Source organism: Psammomys obesus, unplaced genomic scaffold, assembly GCF_907164565.1.
Source record: "Psammomys obesus unplaced genomic scaffold, mPsaObe1.curated_primary_1811, whole genome shotgun sequence".
NCBI lineage: Eukaryota > Metazoa > Chordata > Mammalia > Rodentia > Muridae > Psammomys > Psammomys obesus.
Genome location: NW_026596240.1, coordinates 213600 through 236066, shown reverse-complemented (window position 1 = coordinate 236066; position 22467 = coordinate 213600). Strand labels below are relative to the sequence as shown.

Genomic DNA, 22467 nt, shown 5'->3' with positions numbered 1-22467 from the left:
TCCTGAACAACAGCTGTGCGGTAACCTCAGTTTCTCATTTGGCAGTACGTATGCCAGAATGAATTAGATTAGTTCACAGAATTGCTTCCAGCCACATTAAGGGATTTAAAAAAATTAAATAAAACCACTGCTTCACTCTATAATTAAAAGCAATTAAGCAACCATTTCGATACAGGCTTACTACATGATTGACAATCTTCAAAATGGACTTCATAGCTGATGACTTAGCCGATTCAAAAAGCAAAGAATTGTGGGTCAGGCACATTGGTGCATGCTTGTAACCCCAGCATTTGGAAGACTGAGAAAGGAGTGTGAAGAGGTGGAGAACCGCCTGCTCCAGGATAGCTTAGTGAGATCCTGTGTCTGTGTGTCGCTGTCTGTCTCTCCCTCTCTGCCTATGTCACACACACACACACACACACACACACACACACACACACACACACACAATCAATTAAATGACTTGGACAAGTTTTAGTATGAATTAGAGAATCTTCAAAGATTTATTTATTTATTTTATGTGTACGAGTTTTTGCATCTACCTGTATCTATATGCACCACTTGTGTGCCTTGTGCCCATGGAAACCAGAAGAGCGTGACAGACACCCTGGAACTAGAGTCAAAGACGACTGTGAGCTGCTATGTGGGTGCTGGAACCAAACCTGGGTCCCTCTGCAAGAGCAGCCGGTGTTTCTAACTACTGAGCTCTCTCTTTAGCCTTGAATTAGACAACCTTTCAGAGATTACAAAGGACTCAGAGGTAGAGCCCCTGCCTAGAGTTCATGAGGTTGTAGTTACTTTTCTATTGCTGTGGTGAGTCACCATTGTCAAAGGCAACTTGAAGAAGTTTGTTTCAGCTTACAACTCTCAGGTCAGACTCCATCACTGATAGAACATGAGGCAGGACTGAAATTGAGGACATGAGGGATGCTGTTTACTGGCTTGCTCAGCCCGCTTCCTTATACAACCAGGTCCACTTGCTTAGGGTCGCCCCACCCACAATGGGCTGAGCCCTCCTACATCAGTTACTAAGAAAATGACCCACAGGCTTGCCTACAGACCAACCTTATGGAGGCATTTTCCCAACTGTGGCTCCCTCTTCTCAGACATGTAGGTTTTTACCAGGTTGACAAAAGGCCAGCACAAGGCCTCAGTTCAGTCTCCAGCATTACACAGAAAGAAAAAGGTTGCAGTTTGTCTTCCTTTTTGAGGGGAGTGGAGGGGGGTTAAGGCAATGTCTCACTATGTAGTCCAGGTTGTCCTTGAACCAAAGTCCGAGATTACACACCTGCCTCACCCATGCCCAACTGAGTTCTAATAAAATAACACTCCGTTTCTGTGAATGAACTATTTGTGAACAAATCAGAACTAGTAACTATGAAGCATACACTATGTGGGTGTGCATACACACTTGCTTTCATTTGTTTGTGACAGAATCTCACTCATGTAGCCTAGGCTGGCTTCAAATCCACAATCCTCCTGTCTCAGCTCAAGTGCTGGAATGACTGAACGCTAGGATTACAGGTGTATGCTACCATGCCCAGCAATAGGAGCACCTGCTCAAAGGCATTCCATAAATGGTATGATGGTAATCTTGGGGCCGTGACGGCCGAGACAGGAAGCCCCTGTGCTAATCAGGGTGAAAGCAGGTTGGTAAACATTTTCTCTTCGCCAACAGCACCTTATCATTGTTGCCTATTGGTTATGCACCTGTCTGTTTATGCACCTGCTTGAAACAGAGAGGCTTGTCTCAGAGGGAAAACCATACCCACACCCACCCCAAACACATATATGCACATACCCCGTATGTACACACGCTATGTTTTCATTAAATGCACAAATCCATTACACATTACATATCACATTATGTACGTTCAGCTCTCATTGCATCCTGGCTTATTCTGATGTCATGAACTTTTTCTGATCCAAAGGGGCCTATAAACCAGTGCACTGTGCTGCTTTATTTGTGCTTTGACCATGCAAGTGAAAATTCCTGGTGGACAAGGGCAAGTGACAGCTCCATTAGGAACAAATATTTTGTATTATATCTAGAACTGTATGTGGCAGGAAGGCTGAAGTGCCTTGGGACACACATCTCATTTGCCACTCCTTCCTGTTGACAACACACCCACCAAACTTCCTCAAAAGAATGTTGATACGAAACCAATCTACTTCGTTCACTCTGGGGCCTTTAAGAGACTATGCTCCCTAGGTAATGAACCCCCCATTTTACGACAGCCAGTAGCTAACATACTTCAGCATACCACCTGAGAAAAACGAAAGCATAATAAACATTGCTTGATCAAAGTCTCCGCTGGGCTTAGCACACGGGAAGTGTGGAGATTTGGCAAGACGTTTTCCCTAAGTCCCTGCATCAGTGCTGCAGAAAGGATCCAGACCCGGTTACTAAGACACAGGGAAGTGTGGAAACAGAAAAGAGGCTGGTAGCAATGTTCCCAGCACAAAGATCCACCAGCATTAGGAAGGTCATTCTTAAACCTCTCAAGTCAGCGCTTGTCTCTTTCCAACTTTATACCAGTGAGGAAGCGTGTTAAAGAGAAGAGTACCGGGGGTTGTGGGGGTGTCCACAGTTAGGGATGACTAGAGGTGGGAGGGGAAAGGTGACTGACTACATGCTAGCGGCCACAACTCTAAAGATGGACTTATTTAAAGTGGCTTAAACAGACGGAGGAGACAACGCAGAAGGAGGATTAAATACTGGAAAATAAGCTCTCCTCTGTGTCTCCCCATTGCACCACACTGCGGTGGGCGTTCCTCACTGATGAGGCAGTCAGAGCAGTTTTGGAAGCATGGGCTGAATCTGTTACTCTCCATATTCTAGAGCTCAGAACTAGGAAGTACAAGTTCTCTGCAATTAATAAAAATCCAATGATACATTCAGGGCTGGTGAGATGATTCGGTCGGTAAAGTGCTTGCCACACAGGCCTGATGACTGGAGTTCAATCCCTAGAACCCACAGTGGAAGGAGAGAACTGACTCCACAAAGATGACCTACAACCCCACGCTTGCAATGCCCCACGTGTGTGCCTGTGTGCTCGGGTCATCTCTTGCTCTCCTAGTGTGAAGGATACAAAATAATTAGGATACGCAGCACTTAAGGAAAAACGTAGAGAATAAGAAAGCATAGATTATGAAACACAGATTTCTAACTAGAAGAGCTCACTTACTGTTACTCCTTGAAGATCCTATGCTGATAATAAGAAAAGGTGATCACGTTTTCTATCAGGTAATATGCTATATGGATTCAACAGACACGGTTCCTCAGTTACTTCCATGATTGACACATTTAAAAGTGTGTGCTAACACCCACTGCATTTTACAGACAGGGCAGTAACTATCTGACGTCTCCAGCCCAGGCAAAGGCTCCAGGTTCAAGCTTCACAAGAAGACGCAGCAGCGAGTCTCACAACAACTTGGGTTTTCTTACCTCTGGCTTGCTCAGGCTAGATGAAACCAAGGAACCAGATCCCACGTCCAAATCCCACTGCTTTTTACCATGATTCTCGGCATCCAATGCAGCGATCCGTCCATCTAAAGTGCTGATAATTACTAAGGATCTGTAAATGAAAAGTGAACACAGCAAAATTGGAAAGCAATCTTAGACACTGCACTTACTCCACCACTTGAAACAAAATCAGTTCAGTCGCTAAGAAAAGCGGGGAGAGCACTGTCCCTCAACATTTAAGGTCTTGCCACCTATCTGTCTCCACAGAAGGACAACTAACATCACTATGCCCTTTATCTGCCCTTTATCTGATGAAAACACCCCAATTTTTAGGTCTCACCGCCTTCCATACCCTCACCGCCAACACGAAGATCTCGACATCCCTGGCTGTGTCCTCTCCTCCTCCCTTTTCCCCACCTGAGATTCATTCCTTTCCAACACATTCTTCCAAACTTCCCTGCATGTACGTGTGTGTGGAGGTCAGAGCTCCAGGGGTCATCCAGTCGCTGCTTCCCCAGTAGTTTGCCACCATTCCCTGCTTTTACCTGGGTCCTCGTGCTTATACAGTAAGCCTGTACTGACTGAGCCCTAGCCCTGGACTCCTCCCTAAACTTTCACTCTGCTGCTTGCTTTCCTAGATCTTTCTCTAAGGACACTGCTTCCCTACAGAGAAGAGAACATTCTATCATGATTCTTGACTACCAGTTTTTTTTATCTCCTTGCTACTTCTGGTTCATTTTCTTCCTCTTCTCCCTCAAAATCCTTAGGATCAGACGGTTCCATCCATCAAGCCTCCTAATGGTCCTGTGCTGACCTTGCAAAGGTCACCAGCTTATTTGTGGAAGAGTTTGGCTGCTGGCGACTGTCACTACCTCACATTACTTCTGCCTCAGTTCTCAGGGTTTTTACCGTGTCTACCTTGCACCAGCCTCTCCTGTCAGCCCCTTGACTCTGTCTGGACCACACTTCAGGAATGCTGCCCCAGCGACCAGCCCTTCTTGTTCCTGCTCGCTTCCTATTCTTTACTCCAACAACCCTCTGACTCCACAGGACGGTATAACACTAATCCTACAACCTTTACTACCATCTTGCCCTCACCGCTTTCTTACCACATCTGTGAGGAAAACACTTGTTGTTTCTGCCCACCCAGGTGACGGTACTTCACTACACCAGCCCTGAATACACAAGAATAGGATTCAAATCTGCTATAAGTCCCTCCAACATCAGAACCAGCTAGGCCTGATGGATATGCCTATGTTCCCAGCATCTGGGGGACTGAGGCAGAAGAACTAAAAAAAAAAAAAAAAAAAACAACCCAAAGTCCAAATACTAAATCAAGCAAAACAAATCACTCTTTTATAACTAGCCTCCAATCCCTTTCTTGCTTCTTTTTAGAAAACTCCCACAGCACAAGGAAGTTCATCCTGGAGTCACTGCGACCTTCACAATGACAAATACTCAGTGCCAAGTATAAGTGCTGAACTTTGTGAAACACAGTCTTTCTTAAATTTTTATTCTTTACACATATTACATCCCAACCAATTTCCCCTTCCTCCACTCCTGAAACATACTTTTTTAGTGGCTTTTAAGATACCATCTTTCCTGACTGATGTATTTATAGTCATGTGGCCCTGGTTGTTCAGGAACTCATTATATGGACTAGGCTTGTCTTGAACTCAGAGACCCACTTGTTTCTGGCAAGCATTGCCACCATGCCTCATATTTTTGTTTTTGTGAAACAGACATAGACCACTGTAGAAAACCACAACCAATTAAAATGCAGAGGACAAGAGATAATGTAATCACGTGGTGCCAAATCCCAATCATACATCTACCACACAACTTCAAGGCTCACAGGTCATTTCAGAAGAGAGAGTGTAAAGTCTGTAAGAAGCAGAGGAACAGGAAGCTTGCAGTGAGGTTGTGTCTCCTAGAAATGGCAGAGAAACCGCACCCCTGAAGGCTCATTAACAGGGCTGCCTAAACAGGACCTGAACAATGATGACACCAATGGACATATCACGGAAGCGGGAAAGCTTGAAAGTGTCTCAACCCTAAATAAAAAATTGCCAGCAACTGGGGAATGCTGAGATTGGGAGAAAGTCTTCCCTAGAAAAGAGCTGCCCCCACCCCTGCAGCTGATTATCCAGTGCCAAGTGCTCAGCCCTGAAACATAGAAGTAACTTTATATTGACTGAACAGGTTGTATTTATATATTTAGGAGTGTGTGTGTGTGTGTGTGTGTGTGTGTGTGTGTGTGTGTGTATGTGTATACAATTAAGGAAAAAAAGGCCATGAATTTGATATAGGAAAATGGGGTAAGTGGAAAGGACTGCAGGAAGGAATCGGAACAGTGAAAATTATGTAATTATATTATAAAATTTTTAAAAATAAAAATATAAAAATAATTTATTATTATTATTATTATTGTGCTCATTTCTATGATCCTCTTTCACAGTTCTATTTTCTGGTTCCTTTTAATTTTTATAGCCTTTTAAAATAGTCTCTCCCTCTGTTTAACTACTTTGGTGATCTGAGCCAGTCTCCTAGCTTCAAACACATCTCTGTGCTGGCAACTCCCAAATTTTAATGTCTGCCTTTAGGACTTTCCCTAGGTCTGGGCACACATGTCTGTCTACTAAAATGAAGTTTCCTAACAGGCTTCTTGACATATCAGTGTTGATATATCCGCTGAGAATCCCTCAAATGTTCAAACTGCATGATTTCTCTTAACTTGTCTCTTTCACATGGGACATACACCCTAGACACACAGCAGACTCTATAAATGACACAGTGGATGAAAGAATGTTGAACACTGTTTTCAACTGAACTGGTTTCAATTCCTAGTTGAACACTAGGAATTCACCGGGCTTATTTGCCATGTTTAAAGACCACACAAGGGCAGGGATAATATTGGGTAGACAGGGAGCGCCCAGCTGGTAGTACTTGATGCCAACCTCAGCATCCCTGGGACCTACATGATAGACGAGGAGAGGTTACTCCTGAAGGTTGTCCACTGGTCTTCAATGTGTGTGCTTAAGCACACATTGAAGGAGCGCGCACGCGCACACGCGCACACACACACACACACACACACACACAAAACAAACAATAAATAACATTTTAAAATCCCTTTAAAAGATCAAGCAAATTCCAAATATGTATATACTTACGTTCCTGTTTAGAATTATAAGACAACTTTATTCCTTGCATTGCATTTGTTGCACAATATGCACAAAGTAAAGGAAATAAGTTAATATAAACTCATTTGAATCTCTCAAAGCACGAATTTGTGAGGTATAGTGGCACACTCCACGATCCCAATGCTCAGGAGACAGAAGGAAACCAGCCTGGGCAACACACCAAGTTTAAGGCCAGCCTGGCCTACACAGTAAAACCCTGTCTAAAACAAAACAAAACACATAAAATACATGTAATCACCAAATTATACATTCATTTTCCTGTTTTGAATTTTTAAGTAGTAAGTCTTTATCTAATTTGTGAAAATAAAGATGTTGCCACATAACTTTGGATGACATATCAAAGAAAAGGACCAGTCTAATATCTTTTGAGCTTTCTATCTGTCGCCTAAGCTAGTCTGGAATTCCTGAGGTCAAGAAAGCCTCACCCTTAGCCTTCTGAGTACTCTGTCAAGTATACAAAACAAGCCTATAAAATCCTCTACCTGTCTGTTGCAGGCTCGGGTGTATGACAAGCTGGCAGTCACACACTGCTTTGGCTCCTTCCCACAGCGCGTGTCCTGAAGCGAGGGACCCCGTGTGCCACAGCTGGAACTGAGCAGCACCACTGGCACAGCACAGACCTGAGGTTCTGTACATCACTGAATTACAGTCAGAGGTGCATGCTCACTGCCACTGGAGAGCCGCAAGTAACCAGACTCTGCTAAAAACCAAAGTGCTCCAGCTGAACGCATGGATAACGAGAGGACAGAGGTCACACAGGACAGAGAGATGACAAGGGGCAGACAGGAAGGCATTTATCTCCCCATGAATTCAGAATTTCAAACAAGATGAAAACCCTTAACTTATTCAAGAATCAAAGATTTCACAGGGAGGGCTTGGAAGTCAGACCTGGTACACATCTCCATGGCTCTGTCTTTATTCTCCTCAAAGTTGCACTCAGCTTGGGCTTTTATAATTTTTATTTATATATTTATTTTGCATGCATATGTGTGTCACATGCAAGCTTGAGTGTGACATCTGGTGTCTTCTTCAGTTGTTCTCCATTTTATTTAATGACTTAAAAAATAAACAAACAACAAGATTTATTTTTAGCTATGCTTGGTAGTACATGCCTTTAACCCTAGCACTTGGGAGGCAGGCAGAGCTGTTTAGCTGATCTGTCCACATAATGAGTTCCAGGCCAGCCAAGGCTATAGAGGACCCATATTCCTCCCTGCACACACACAAAGAGATTTATTTTTATTTATATGTAGTATGTGCATCTGTATGCTTTGCATGTGTAGGTCACATATTTGTAGTGCTTGTGGAGGCCAGAGGAAGCTGTTGGATCCCCTGGAGATGGAGTTACAAGAAATTGTGAGCTGCCTGATATGGGTACTAGGAACCAAATTTGGGGTCCTCTTTGGAAGAGCAGCAAGTGCTCTTGAATGCTGAGTCCTCTATTTACTGGGACAGACTCTCCGGTGGAACCCAGAGCTTGCCAATTCCCTCTAGTCTGCTTGGCTAGTTTCCTGAGGGCGGGAGGAGTGGAGGAGTGTGGGTTCTAGTCTTCACACCCGCAGGGCTGCAAGTGCTAGCTCTACTGAGCTTTCTCCCCGCCCCTCGCCTTGTTTCTTAACAGGTAAAAAAGCAGCTATTTCTCCTAGATCACTGTGACTCAATTTGCATGACCACAAAAATTATTACAAACTTTTAAAGGCTCACAAGACAATGTGTGGTGATATGCAGGGTGAGTTACACACTAAGCTCCGCTGTGCCAAATAACGTGCAATAGAGGAGGCAAAGTCTTCATGGTAGAACACGAGCCGTAAGCACTTCTGAAAGTGCTAGTTCTTTAGTGTGGCAGAGCATGTGTTTGGGATTCCCAGCAAGCACCGTCCCAAGTCTTTCCAGCTACGCCCGGAAGGGTTTCAGTGATCCAAAGAGGCCCCTGCCTCCCCAAAGGGCCAGCTCCTCACATGCTCACCTTCATTCCCATAGCGCCCCACCTCTTCCTGGCGCAAATGTACACTGCTTGTGCTGCACATTATTCCTAAAAAGCCAGAGTTTTTCCTTCCGGGAAAACAACAGACCCAAATAAAACTTACATGGTACTGTGGGTCACCACCCCTTCCACGATAGCTCAGCAGGTAGGTTCCACATCTTCTGAGGACGACACATTCAGAAAAATCAAACCTCTCACCCAATTTCTTCTTCCCACTTCTTTCTCTCTTCACACTGTAATCATTCACTTTGCCATCAGACATGTAACGCAGACATCGCCTCCACCTGCTCTCTCGCCCTCTTGGGGCATTAAGATCATAGCCATGTACTCTTGACCTAATCCCGAAGCTGCCTTTACATTTGTTTCTCCATTACCCCTGCCCTGGCCCTAAAACAGGCTCATTTTTCATCAAAACATCTTTAAAGCCTCTCTGAGGTACTTTCTGGCCCCAGGAGCTATTCTTCGTTTTTCTAACGAGCTTCCAGGGTAGAGCTCGGATTAACTTTTCTGATGTGCCAACTGCTTTGTCAGGGACAGAAGGCTTCCACAATTTGGCTCCTGTGTACTTTCCTAACCTCACTTTCTGTCACTTCTGCCAAGCTAATCCCCTCTCCTCACACCTCTCTCAACCCATGACAACACCCCCCCCATGGGTTTCCAGCCTTTCAACAAGGTTCCTTTGTTCATTCAATTTTCACCCTGTCTGCAAATATTTTATTTGCCAAGTGCTTAATGCTGCTGTTTTTTTTTAAAACATTTATTTTGTTTATTTGGGGGGAGCATACAGTGTGCCATAATCTGAACTGTGGAGGTAAAAGGACAATTAACAGGAGTTGATTCCCACCTTTCACCAAGTAGGTTCTAGGGATGGAGACTGTGTCCTCAGGGCTGGTGGCACGCCCCTTCACCTGCTGACCCATCTGGGTAGTCCCAGCTTTAAAGAAAATACTTAACCTAACCTAAATATTCAGGGTTTCCAGAAAGAAATAACTATAGTTATTACCTAACGTTTGACATCATTTGAGCTCAAGACAAAGAAGTTTGTTTGTTGAAACAGGATGTCTTATGGCCTAAGGATGTCTTATGGCCTCAGATAACACTGTATATATCAGGGGATGGCCCTGAATGCCTGGTCCTTCTCCCTCTGCCTCTTAGTGCTGGGATTACAGGTATACATCACCACAAATGGCTTGGCTTCTTAATTACTGCTTTCCTTATTAAATGTCTCATTCCATTACATTATTTTAAAAACCTATGGGTCCATGGATTCCCACCAGATCTCAAAGGTCCCATGTGCAGGCACACAGTGATCTGGGAACTCGGGCTTAGAAATCCTGCTAAGTTCACTGTAACCCCTCCCCACACAACGCCCTTCCATGTGTGATGTTGTTGCCTAGTCTACCTGAAAGAATATTTTTATTAAAATTTTTATTTATTATTATGCATGAGAGAGAGAGAGAGAGAGAGAGAGAGAGAGAGAATCCTCCTTCCACCTTTTTTGGAACCTGGCCTCCCTTGTTTCTGCTGAGACACTGTGTGTTCCAGGCTAGCTGACCTGCAAGTATCTGGGTGATTCTCCTGTCTGTGCCTCCCATCTCTGTGTAGGAGTGTAAGGATTACAGACGTGGCATTCATCTGGGTTCCAGAGATCAAGTGCAGTCACTGCCAGGCTTTGTGGCAACTGCTTCTCTGGCCTTTGACATTTCTTTGACATATATATGTTTTGCCTGCGTATATGTGCACTGCATTCATGCCTGGTTTTCCGGGTGGTCAGAAGAGGGTATCAGGTCACTTGGAATGGGAGTTATGGATGGTTATAGGTCACCATACAGGTGCTGGGAACCAAACCTGGGACCTCTGCAAGAGCAGCAAGTGTTCTCAACCACTGAGACATCTCTCCAGTTCCCACACTGACACTTTTCCTATTTAAGGATTTGATAAAATGACAGCGACAATCCCAATCTCTTCACCTTCATTATAGGGATGCCTGACTATCTACTACAATCTAGTTAATTCTGTAAACCAAGTTATTTCTGTCAGACCCTGAGCTTCTCCTATTCTCAGTACCCAACAGTGCCTAACTTAGTAAAGAAATGTTTATTACACAAATTAAATACCTGATGTAAAGGCATTACCACATAAAACAGAAAGGAGGCAAACAGAAAGAAGAAAAGAAATGGAACTTGCTTTGGATCACTCACAGACAGGACTGGGGAATTTCAGACTTCCCAACACTATTAATTCTGTCAACTCTAAATCTTCCCCAATGACTATTATGTTACTGTAATATGCAACTTTTTTTTTTTCCTTCCGGAAATGTCATCAAGGTTTCATTTATCTTATAACCACTCTGATTATGCCCTCAACTTAGCAGAAATGACGTTAGGCCAAGTGAATACACAGGCCGCCTTGGCTCTGACTAAAGTTGATCAGAACAACTGTCTACTGGCAGTTGACTTTGCTGGATTCTGGAAGATACTAAACTCCTTTGTAAAGTTATTTCAAGGAAGTCTTATATCCTGTGGACAGTTCCAGCAGGTGAAAGAAGGCATTATCTAGATTGAATAGTTTACAGATTAACAACTGCTTGCTTTAATATTTTCCATTTATTTCCTTCTAGTGAATATACTTTAGACATCTGGAAATGTGATTTTATTGGAAAAAAAATATATATATATGTATATATCCAGACGCAGTAGCACATGCCTGTAATCCCAGCATGCAGAGGCAGGGGAGGCAGAGGCAGGCCTGTCTACAAAGGAAGTCCAGGAAAGCCAAGGCTACACAGAGAAACCCTGTTTTTAAAACACCAAAACAAACAAACAAACAAAAAATTAAAAATACCCAAAAAATAGCCAAAAAAAAAAAAACAAAAACAAAAACAAAAAGAAATATATGCCAAGAATCTTCCACTGTACACACATCAATAAAGGAAGCATGTATTCTCATAAAAACAACAAACCTAGTGCTGACTGGCTTTGACTTCCTAGTCCTCATCTACTAAGTAAATCTTACAATCAAGTTTTCTGTATTTAAACATATGATAAGAACAACAGGCCTCAAGCGAAAACAAACATAACGCCTATAGCTGTCAACTATGCTCAGTTGTTTTGACATATCAGCTAGACCTTGAAGAAACTTAAGCAAATTTACAGGTAACACAAGAGTAACACAGAGTCCTTTTTAATGGAAACTTTTTCCGGGTAGGAACACGGTGCCACAAGCCTGCAATTCTAGCACTAGGGAATCTGTAGGATCATGAGTTTGGGCCAGCCTGGGCTACACTGTAACATTCTGTCTTAAAAAAAAAAAAAGTCCCAACATTTCATCATTTAGATGGTAGAAGCTGGAGGATCATGAGTTCAAGTCCAGCCTGGGCTATGTGAAGAAAATTAAAAAAAAAAAAAAAAAAAAAAAAACATTTGTCATGTTATATAATGGAACAATTTTATTCAAAATGGTTACTCACAAATACAACAGGATTTTTAAAAGCTACATATTTAATTTCCTCCTGTCACATTTACTCCTGTACCTTACAAAGTTCTCTACCTTTTGTTATTGTTGTCTTATGCAGGTTTTGTTTGTTTCTTTGTTTGCTTGCTTTTGGTGCTCTGGATTAAGCCTTGGGCCTTTCTCATGCTACCCAGAGTCCCTCAAAGTGTTTTAAACCAATTTGATAAACATGTACAAATAACATGGTATAAAAAAGAAAAAGAAAAAGCAGGTGGAGATCCCAGGTAATTGGTACTGAGGAGCCAAGTTCCAACTACTGCTCACAGCCACTAACAGTTCACTTTTGTAAAATGAACTTACAGAATTGAGTTCAGATACAAAACAGCTTAGCCCCTGTCACAGATATTCAGTCTAGGCATCAGGTAAGTCAAAGAAAATGACAGAGAGGAAAGATAGTCTATTTATTGGCCTAAAGCTTGTTTAGTTTGGCTTACAACTTGTTTGGGAAGTTTCATGTAAATTCTTCTTTAAGTGTGATTTTTGGTAACCCCCTGGAGTGGGCAGAGCGAGCACTGACAGGCCTACACGATTGATGATACTGTCTTTTGACACAGTATTTGGAGATACTATATTATTTAAAGGCCTGAAGGAGTTTAAAGCAACAAAGAAAATACTATGATTATGGATTTAAAAATTGGAGGAAGACCAGATTTCTGTACCCTTACTTGTTATCAACTCAGTTTGGGAAAAGACAGAGGTTTTTGGGTTTTTTTTTTTTTTTAAAAAGGAGGAATTAAATCATTTTACATTTGCAAAATATTTGATGTTGTCTCATTAAATTCGAAAACTTCCATTAGCAGATGCTCAGTATATAGAGAAACCAGAAAGACCTATCAACTTTAGTTAGGAAGTAGAGAGAACAAGCAAGGAAAAAGGAAATACACTTTGCAAGATTAATTTGCCCTTTATAGCTTCAAAATGTCTTCAATGTGCAAATGACCCACCCACTTCAGGAACCTCAAGAAAAACTTTGCTGGCCCAACCCACTAAAGGAGTAACCCTTGGCAATTTGCTACATATGTTGAAACTAGAGCTGATATATAAGTGCAGCAGTAGCCATAAAATCTGCCAGGTAAGTCTGATTGAGGTGTTCTTCTTAATTGTGTGTGTGTGTGTGTATGTGTGTGTGTGTGTGTGTTGGAGGAAGTGGCAACAGATACCATTTACCAGTCTAAAGCTCAGAAGAAAACTTTCAGAGACTGCTACTGAAAAAACAAGTTCACATTTTTGGAAAAATGAGTGTTTGTCCGGTTAGTCACATGCCTGAGGCACAGAGTATGAAAGCCTATCAAGAGAGAGAGGAAAATGAATCTCCGGTAGGTCCCGTCTAGTTAAACATCAAAAGACAAGGCACAAAAAAGCAGACCTTAATTCTCCACCTCCCCCTGTTCTGCCAGTGCCATGGTTCTTCACAGCTGTTTGCAATCACCGCTTGGTTAACTCAGCTCAGTCCCCCTAGCCCTCCTCTTGAAACAAACAGGATATCGCTCTGTTATCATGGAACTAATAATTTCAGGGTTTTGACTTGTAAAGGACACTTAGAAAAAAACTTTGAATAATTATCTCCTGCTGACCCAACTCACCCTTGGCTTTCTCACTCATTCACACAATACTAACTTCACACTGCGGTGCAGTCCTGTGGGCCAGAGATCACAGACTGTCCTGACTTCCCCTATTTTCACTCTGTTTCTCTGAATACAGAAAAAAGTGACCCTTCTGACTGACAAGCAGATTCCTTTCTTACAGAACTCACAGCACACAGCAATCCTCCTACCTTAGCCTCCCAGGTGTTGGGATTATAAGCAAGAGCCACCTCACAGGGCTTTCCTTTATGTTTTCCTTTTTTCCTTCATTTTTCAACCTGTCAATACAGGCTCCTTCCTCATAGACTATCCATGGAAAGAAGGGAGTAAGAAGGGAGTGAGACATCGCCATTTATTTTCTTATTTTACCAGTTAAGTGTGCTCATCACCAAATCTTTCCAGACTCAATCCTATCCTCCTATATAGTTAGCTGTGTTTGTGCTTTGTTTGAGATGAAGGCATTTCCTGGGGCTTTTTGTGCCCCTCCCCCTTTTTTCTTATAACTATAGCTATCTGTCCTGCCTTCACTCTAGTCCAAGTCTTTCCTTTCCATCTTCTGGCCAAGTATCTACCTGGATGACTTGCATCTCTGAGGCATCAGGACCAATACCAAAACACCTTAATTTTTCCTCCCAGATTCCCTAAACCTTTCAATGTTCCTGTTTGCTCTTATCTTCTGGCCACCAACTCTTGATCTTATTACAGATGTATCAAGAGAAGAAGAACCAATTTACTTGCCAGGAACTAAGATTTTGCTTCAATTATCTCTCACATAAGTCTCATGTAATGGCACATACTACTGAACTGCTATAACATTCTTTTAGTATCCTTACCTCAAGTTTCAATAAACCTTGTTGCTAGAGGAATATCTCAGCATGACTTTTGCTTAGGCCTGCTATTCAAGATAACATTTCTCAAGTGTTACATAAATATAAATCATATGGTGATCTATTACAGTGCAGATGCTTGGCAGTAAGTTGGGTGGCACCTGATTGTGGAGATCTAACATGTTTCCAACGGATGATGTTAGGATAGTAAAAACACACACACACAGAGGCACACAGGTCAAAATGGTCTCAATATGATTTCCAGCCCCCATGTCTATTGCTGTCTTAAGTCCACTATCTTTCAGAATTCTAGCCATTTTCAAGAACCAAATCTTTCTGTCAGAGCAATTTCTTATCTACGAACCTACCTTTGCCCTACAGAGTAAACACCACAAAACTTCAGATCACCCATGACACTTCATTTGTACGGCTTTGGCCCAGCAATAGGACCTCCTGTTTCATCCCACCTGCTGGACTTCATAGGCTTCCCAAGGGCAGAAGCTATCTGCTCCACAGCCATAAACTGGGTCAGCTCTGGTCAGCTTTAGTAAGTGCCTACTGCTGCAGGTATGTGTTCTAAGAAAAATAGAATATTTCATTCTACTTTGTGTAATTTACTCTGTACAGCTACTTCATTCTAGGAGAGTCTATACATTATCAAATGTAGGAAAATCGTGCTATCTGCTACTTAAAAACTTTTAAATATAAACATTCAGGCAGTGTAGGGGGAATTTTAGGGCTTAGCCTGTTTCTGGTAGTCGCTGGGTACATATATCAAGCTTCTGATACTTGTTACAATCTAGTAACTACTATGCTACAAACTTATACTTTCTAACTTAGATGTGACCCTCCTGTCTTAATTTACCTAATGCTCTTTTATCATTCCTTTTGTTAAACAGTACCACTTTCTACACTCGGGCTGTCTGCAAAATTCTTTATTATTAAAGTGTTTTAGATTCCACGAAGACCTTGCTCTAAAACTTGTCTCTTGAATTTATATGCTTATAAAGGCCACGAAACCCAACCGAAATAAAATATGCTAACTCCCTTTAAATATCAAAGAACTGCCGGTATACAAGAGCCTAACCACAGTCCTTAAACTTTCAGTGTGTTCAAGAGCTGAGGGGAGTGCTTGTTCAACACGCAGATTCCAGGTTCATACCCAGAAAGTCTTGTTTAGTAAATGGGGGCGGAGCCTAGAAAACTGTCCATTTAACCAGCATCCCCTTGGCAATTCTGATGCAGGTGTTCCGGCAGATCTCAATTAGAGAAACAGAAAATCAAAACCCTAGACTAGGCGCCACGACGGACCTGTATTTGGAGGATAAATGTAGACATCTCTTTTGAAAGTCCGTTCTCAAAACAACTGTCGCAACAGCACCAGGACAGAATGAGTCACATATTTGGGTGTGGGAGTGTAGAAGGGACCCCCGGAGGGTGGTTAAAAACAATGAAAGCGGGGAACTGACTTTCTTTCCTACGCCGGGCGCTGTGTTCTACAAGCATCCCTCATCCTCTTTTGAAGATGCTGTTACCCTCGCACAGCCAGGACCAGGCAGGCGCTCCGGAAGGTGTCGCGGCTTTCTGCCCATCCGCAGTCACTCTCATCCCTGCGAGGGGAACCCCGACTCCGGTTCGCAACCTCTCACCTGCCGCGCGGCCGCAGCTCCACGTCGTCGTCGTCGGGCTCCGTCGCGCGTGACTCCTGTTCGCCGGCGGCAGCCGGCAAAGCCTCGGCGTCCTCCACGGTCACCTCGGCTGTAGCGACCGCAGGTACCCGCGCAGCCGAAGTCGGGGCGGCCGCTGCCCCCAGGCTAAACGCCGCATCCGCCGCGGGCGCTAGCAGGCTGCGGGCGCGCGCGGCCGCCGAGACCCCCGCCGCGCAGCCCAGCAGCAGCAGCAGCAGCAGCAGCGCGCGCAGCCCGGGCCGGGTGGCGCGCTCCATCAGCGGCCCGCCCCACGCGCGGGCATGGAGAGCCGGCCGTCGGCGCTCGCCCGTCCCGCCGCTCGGAGCCCCGGAGCACCGCGAGCGCGCACCACGGACCCCGCCGCCTCCCGACTTCGCGCCGCAGCAGCACGGCTGCCGGGCCACGTCTCAGCCACCACCACCTGAGTGACAGCCTTGTGCGGACATCGCCCATTGAGCGAGTGTTCGGCGCGTCTGCGCTGCGATTGGCTGAGCGCCCTGCCATTCCGAGCCGGTCCTGGTTGTCAACATTATACCTACCAATCAAATTGTAGTTTTGCCCGTGGAAGTCCGGCCCTTTTCCGGAAGCTGTGGCCAATGAGAAATGCCCCTCCCCAGAGTCCTCCTAGCTGATTGCTGAACCATTCCATATCCCGAACGCCTTCTCCGGTACAGATTGGCCCACCCTGCAATTAGCCTCGCCTCTCAGACCGAGGCGCTGGAGAAGACTTGAAGATCATTGGTGCAAGTGGATGCCCTTCAAAGGCCGGCGATAACTGCTTCTTGATTGGTTGGAAGCGGCTCTTAGTACGTGGCTGATTCTGACTGTGAAGAGGATGGTCCCCAGTGAAAGGAAGAGTGGGAGGAAGTCCCGGGTGGCCGGGAGGTGGCCGACCTTAAAGGGATATATGCTTTTGCTTGTTCCACGCTGGATCTATTTGCAAGAAAGGGAAAGGGGAGGGTGGTGTGTGTGACTGCGCAGGTCGCGTGACCTTAAAAGTGAGTGGAAGAGAAAAGTTCAGGAGTTGTCCAATAGCGGCCAGGACGGTACTGAGAATTACAGCTTTGATAGAGAAGACAGTGACCTGTAGAACAGAAAACCCAGCGCGCCTGGAACGTCACCTACTCGGTTATAAACGAGGAACCCACGCCTGGCGCCCTTAAGTAATCTGCTCAAGGTCACATAGTCCTAAAATGCGACTTAATTTCAAGTCTCCCGGTCGGTTTGGGGTGCTTTACACTGCCCTAAGGAGACAGAAGTGGAGAAAGTTTGAACGTTTAGTTAAATCATCTAAAATTCTCTTAAGAACACCCTGAAGATCCCTGAGCAGGTGTGTGGGACAGTACGAGGTTGCATCTTTCAGCAGTGTGTTCAGGACACTAGCCAAACCACTGGGAAGACTTTTAAAGATGCTGGCAATTTGTGTGCGCTGGTCTCCGCCTGCACAAGCACACTAAGTTCCTCCCAGCCCCAATCCTTATAAACTTGTTTCTCCCTTTAGTTCTGACCACGTTTTTCTTCGCTCTTTTGTACACAAATCCCTCGACGCCTTATCTTCCTTTCTTGTTCCCTCGTCCCACACCCACTGTACCGGCTCACTCCACCCAGCTCTTACACTCTGACATGCTTTTGTTGAAGCATGTCCCATTTTGATGAAAGAGTCCCGTTTTCATCCCAAATGTCTTCGACTGTGGAACTCAACCTTTCTCTATGACCTTCAAATGACCATCTGTTTTGCTCAGGATGAAAACCAAAGACCTGAAGTTCTTACCCCGAGAATGAGTTCTCTAGGGTTGTCATTGCAAATCCCACAAAGCGTGCATGCTCTAGAGTCTAGAATTCCACTATTAGGAGCCGTCGGGGCTGAATTTGTGCCACTCTATTGCCTCTTCATGTGAACGTTCCTCCGCACACATGAATCTCTTTTCTTTTCTTTTTTTTCTTTCTTTCTTTTTACTTATTCTTAAAGATTTTAAGTTCATATGTGTATCAGTCCTGTTGTCTGGAGGAAACTTTCCTTGGAGTTATTGCCACCTCTGGCTCTGACAATGTGTATCAGTCCTGTTGTCTGGAGGAAACTTTCCTTGGAGTTATTGCCACCTCTGGCTCTGACAATCTTTCCTCTTCTTGGGCACAGCACTTTGAGGCTTGAGGGGAGAGGTTTGATACAGACATCCTGTTTAGGGCCAAGTGGTCCAAAGTCTCTGACTGTGTGTAAATTGTTTAGTTCTGGATCTCTTTGTTAATTGTCACCAATTGCAAAAAGAAGTTTCTCTGATGAGGGTTGAACACTGCTCTACTCTATGGGTACAGCAATATGACATTAGGAGTCATTTTATTGCTATGTTCTTATAACACAACAGTAGTAGTTTTGCCCTACTACTAGATAAGTCTGTGGCCTATCTAGCCTCAAGTTCTTGGTCACTTCAGCAGCATCAGCTTATGGGTTCCATCTTATGGAGTGGGACTTAAATCCAATAAAAAGTGGCTGGCTACTCCCATAACATTTGTGCCACTATTGCATATATGGATTCAACAGGGACCCTGACAGCATACAAAAGAACTACAAAGTCTCACACCAGAAAAAATCGCAGCATTGACAATTCTGGGGAAGTGGACACAACGTTCCACCTTTAAAGCCATAGATACTTGCCAGGAAAAGGAAAGCTAGTTTTCTCTAATGGAGTATATCAGCCATACACCAGGGCAGGCCCCTTGCCTAGAGTAGTTAGCTAGCTAAGACAAAAAGCTGTTTTGTGCACTTTTTGTTTTGTTTTGGAAGGGTTTTTGTCCTATTAAATATTTTTTCAGTTTGTTTGTCTGCTTTCGTTTTCGGTTGTCCCCCCCCCCCCCGCTGTTTTTGTTTTACAAAGAACATGATGCTGAGTGAGTAGTGAGGTGAGGAGGAGATGGGGGAGTGGGAAATACCACAAAATATATATTGGATGAAAAAATAAATTTATAATGTAAAAATGTTTTACTTTAATTATTTTTAACTATGTGTATGTGTATCTCTGAGTATAGGTTTGTACATGTGAGCACAGTGTTTGTGGAGGCCAGAAGAAGGCACAGGAGCCCATGGAGCTGGAGTTACAGGTAATTCTGAGCTGCTTGAAGTGAATGTTGGAACCCAAACTATTGTCCTGTGCAAGAACAATGCATGCTTCTAAACACTTAGCAGTTTCTCCCATCCTTCTTTTTATTCTTGGAAAGACATCAGCAATACTGGATTAGAGCTCCGTCCTAAGGCTTCATTTTAACTCAGTCATCTCCTGGAAGGTCTCACTTGCAAATTGTGCTCTGGGATGCCAGGGTTAGGATTTCAACATACAGATTTAGAGGGGAGGGGCGTAGTTCAGCATATAACTTCTGGACACCCACAAGATGTGTTTTCACTTTATCCAAAGTTGTATTAACTTCCCGATGAGGTGCCTCTCATTCACCTTATTTAAATTAGAAGAACCCTTACTTTCTCTGTTCTTTTCCTACTTTATTTCTCTCAGGCTTTAAATGCTATACATACTATTCTTATCTTTATTGCCTGCATACCTCTATTTGTATGTAAGTTTTTGATCATTTGCTTATTAATGTATTTCAAAGGGCCTAACAAAGTTCAGGTGTTAGTAAGTGTTTAATAAATATTTATTATGAATAAATAGATACTCAAGAATGGGGAAGAAAGAAACAAGTAGAGAATGAGAGTGCTGTTGTTATGGATGGAGGGATCAGTAGAAGCAATATCCTAAAGTGTCTGAGGACACAGGAACAGCTCTGCTTTCCATTTTGAAAGCAGAGATTAGGAGGCATTCCTAGAGAAAAAATTATATTGAAATATAGAGAAAGTATATCTTAAAAAAAAGCTCAAACGAGTTGACTCAGTTATTCACTCAAAAATATTGATAAATGATAATAAATGATATGAGGAAGTTGCCAGAAAACTAACATCAGATGAAAAATGATTCTTAACAGCTTGTAACAGCCCTTTTAAAACGAGCTGGTGCCTATATGTTGGTGGAAACAGTCTTTATGGTTTTGTAAATTTTTCACAAAGTAATCATGACATGAAGAAGGCTATTAATGTAAGCTAATGAATCGGGAGTCTGCTCACTATCTTTAAATGATGCAAATATTTTGTTGTTCTTCATGCATTTATTTCGTTAGATGTTAGGGGATATCTCATGGCACCTGCATGCAGTAATTAATAAGAATGTAACCAAAACAGCTGTGGTCCTTGTTCTTCTGACCTTTAACAGCTTATCCAGGTAGGCAGACAGACATTAGTGATTATGCATATGCTTTATGTATTTATAAAAACGAAGAGAAGTGCTCTGATGGATGAAGTAGCCATAAAAGAGCAGTGATAGACACAGCTAGTAAGGATCACTTCTCTGATACTCAGGGAAATGACAAGCAAATCTTTCCACTTTGGAAAAGGAAAACAGTCATGACTCAGAAGCAGCTGACTGGGTAATAACTTGAAAGGCAGAAAAGGAAGCCTGTTCGTTTTAGGTCAGCATAGCATGTCTCAGCGACAGACAGAGTCTCTGAGCCTGGTCTGAGTGTCCTGGGGGACTGAAAGGATGTGGAACTAAACGAACCATCTGGTCAGTGAGCCGAGGCCAGGAAAAGGAGTCTGGCATCGAAGTGTCCTGAGCCAAGGCTGCTCTGAACAATTAAGACCTAAAACAAGCTTGGTCCAGAAGGTCTGCAAGATACATCTGAGATTCAGAAACTGCAGACTCATTCCATTAAAAGAGAGAGTGTTTGACATCATGTCTGAGGGTAAATAACAAGAGCCTTTCCTGCTGTGAATAAGTAAGGAGTTTATTTTTCTCCACAGCCTAACAGCCCACAATGATGTGGACTTGTGTGCTTTCTTTTCCCTTCTTCCTGAAGGACATCCTGCTTGCCACCTCACAATCTCAGGATGGCAACTCCAGCACTTGGTAAAGAAAGGGGAAAGTCCAAGAGCACACAGCTACCTGAATTCACACTTATCCAGGAGTAGAAGCCCAACAAGGGAACCCATATTTTCGTGTCACAGATCAGACATTAGCTGAAAGGGAAGCATACTGCCGCTCCAGATGAAAACAGGGTTCTTCTACGGAGAGTGGAGGTTATCGATGGTACTAAAGTTAATGCTGTACATTTTATCATGACTGCTGAAAGTAAACATGGGTGAATTTCAGTACACACACACACACACACACACACACACACACAGTCAGGAAACAGTGAACTTGAGTTGATAGGATGGCTCAGTGGGTAAAGGTGGTTGTTGTCTGACCAGTTTACCTGAGTTTGATCCCTGGGACCCACACAACAGAGGGAGAACAGACTCCAGTAAGTTTTCCTATGGTGAATGCACATGTGTGCACGTGTACACACAAACACATTAAATAAATAAAATGTTTTAAAAGATACAAAGCATCCCAGCTGTGTCTTCAGGTGCGCTGTGGCAGCTGTGTCTTCAGGTGCGCTGTGGCCAGCCTTTTCCTTTTTTTTTCTTTGAGACAAAGTCTTTGCCATGTAGGCGAGCCAGCTGGCCTTAAACTTAGAGATTTACCTGTCTCTGCCTCCCAAGTGCTGAGATTGAAAGTGTGCACCACTGGGTCTGGTCCTTTCCGTCAATTTTGCCTTCTACCCTCCTCCTGGGTAATCAATGACTTGTTTCCTGTCACGACTGACAAATGCAAAAGTTCTAGACCCTTTAATAAATTAATCACAGAACATATACTTTTCTATGTAGCTTCTTTTGCTCAATTTTTTGAACCCATGGATGTTGTTATAGGTAGTGGGATTTCATCCTTTCTATTATTAGGTGGTATTCTATTACATATGTGCCATATTTATTTTTCCATTCACCGATTGATACACATTTGTGATATAAGGATTATAAATATCCACGCATGAGTATTTGTATAGAAATACGTTGGTGTTTCTCTTTGTTAGGTACCCACATGGAGGATAACTGGTTCATATGTAAGTGTATGTTTAAGTTTATGATTATGTGGCAATCATTTTTCTACAGTGGCTGGACCGTGTGACACGGCCCCCGTGGGGTGTTACTATTCCAGTAGTTCTTATTCTTGTCAGGGTTTGCTCACTGCTCATCATTTAATGTGCATCATTCTAGTGTGCATGTCACATTATCTCACTGTGCTTTTTTCTTTGAAAGCAAGTTAACCTTGACAAACACTCTG

At 43.4% G+C, this 22467-nt stretch overlaps 1 protein-coding gene and 1 long non-coding RNA gene across 3 annotated transcripts in view; one reads left to right on the top strand and one right to left on the bottom strand.

Annotated features, from left to right (window-relative positions):
* Positions 1-17298, bottom strand: part of Eif2ak3 (eukaryotic translation initiation factor 2 alpha kinase 3) — a 58216-nt gene extending 40918 nt beyond the window's left edge. For both annotated transcript variants that reach the window (XM_055596390.1, XM_055596389.1), the window contains exons 1-2: positions 16226-17298; positions 3449-3578 (exon numbers count right to left, since the gene is read on the bottom strand). In XM_055596390.1, the coding sequence (XP_055452365.1) occupies positions 3449-3578; positions 16226-16521 (426 nt within the window). In that variant the 5' untranslated portion in view covers positions 16522-17298. The remainder of the gene's footprint in view (positions 1-3448; positions 3579-16225) is intronic.
* Positions 17299-17576: 278 nt separating this feature from the next.
* LOC129668408 (uncharacterized) lies at positions 17577-22091 on the top strand. Its single transcript, XR_008718910.1, has 3 exons — positions 17577-17594; positions 19289-19360; positions 21161-22091. It is a non-coding gene; the product is annotated as an uncharacterized LOC129668408 (long non-coding RNA).
* Positions 22092-22467: the final 376 nt, after the last annotated feature.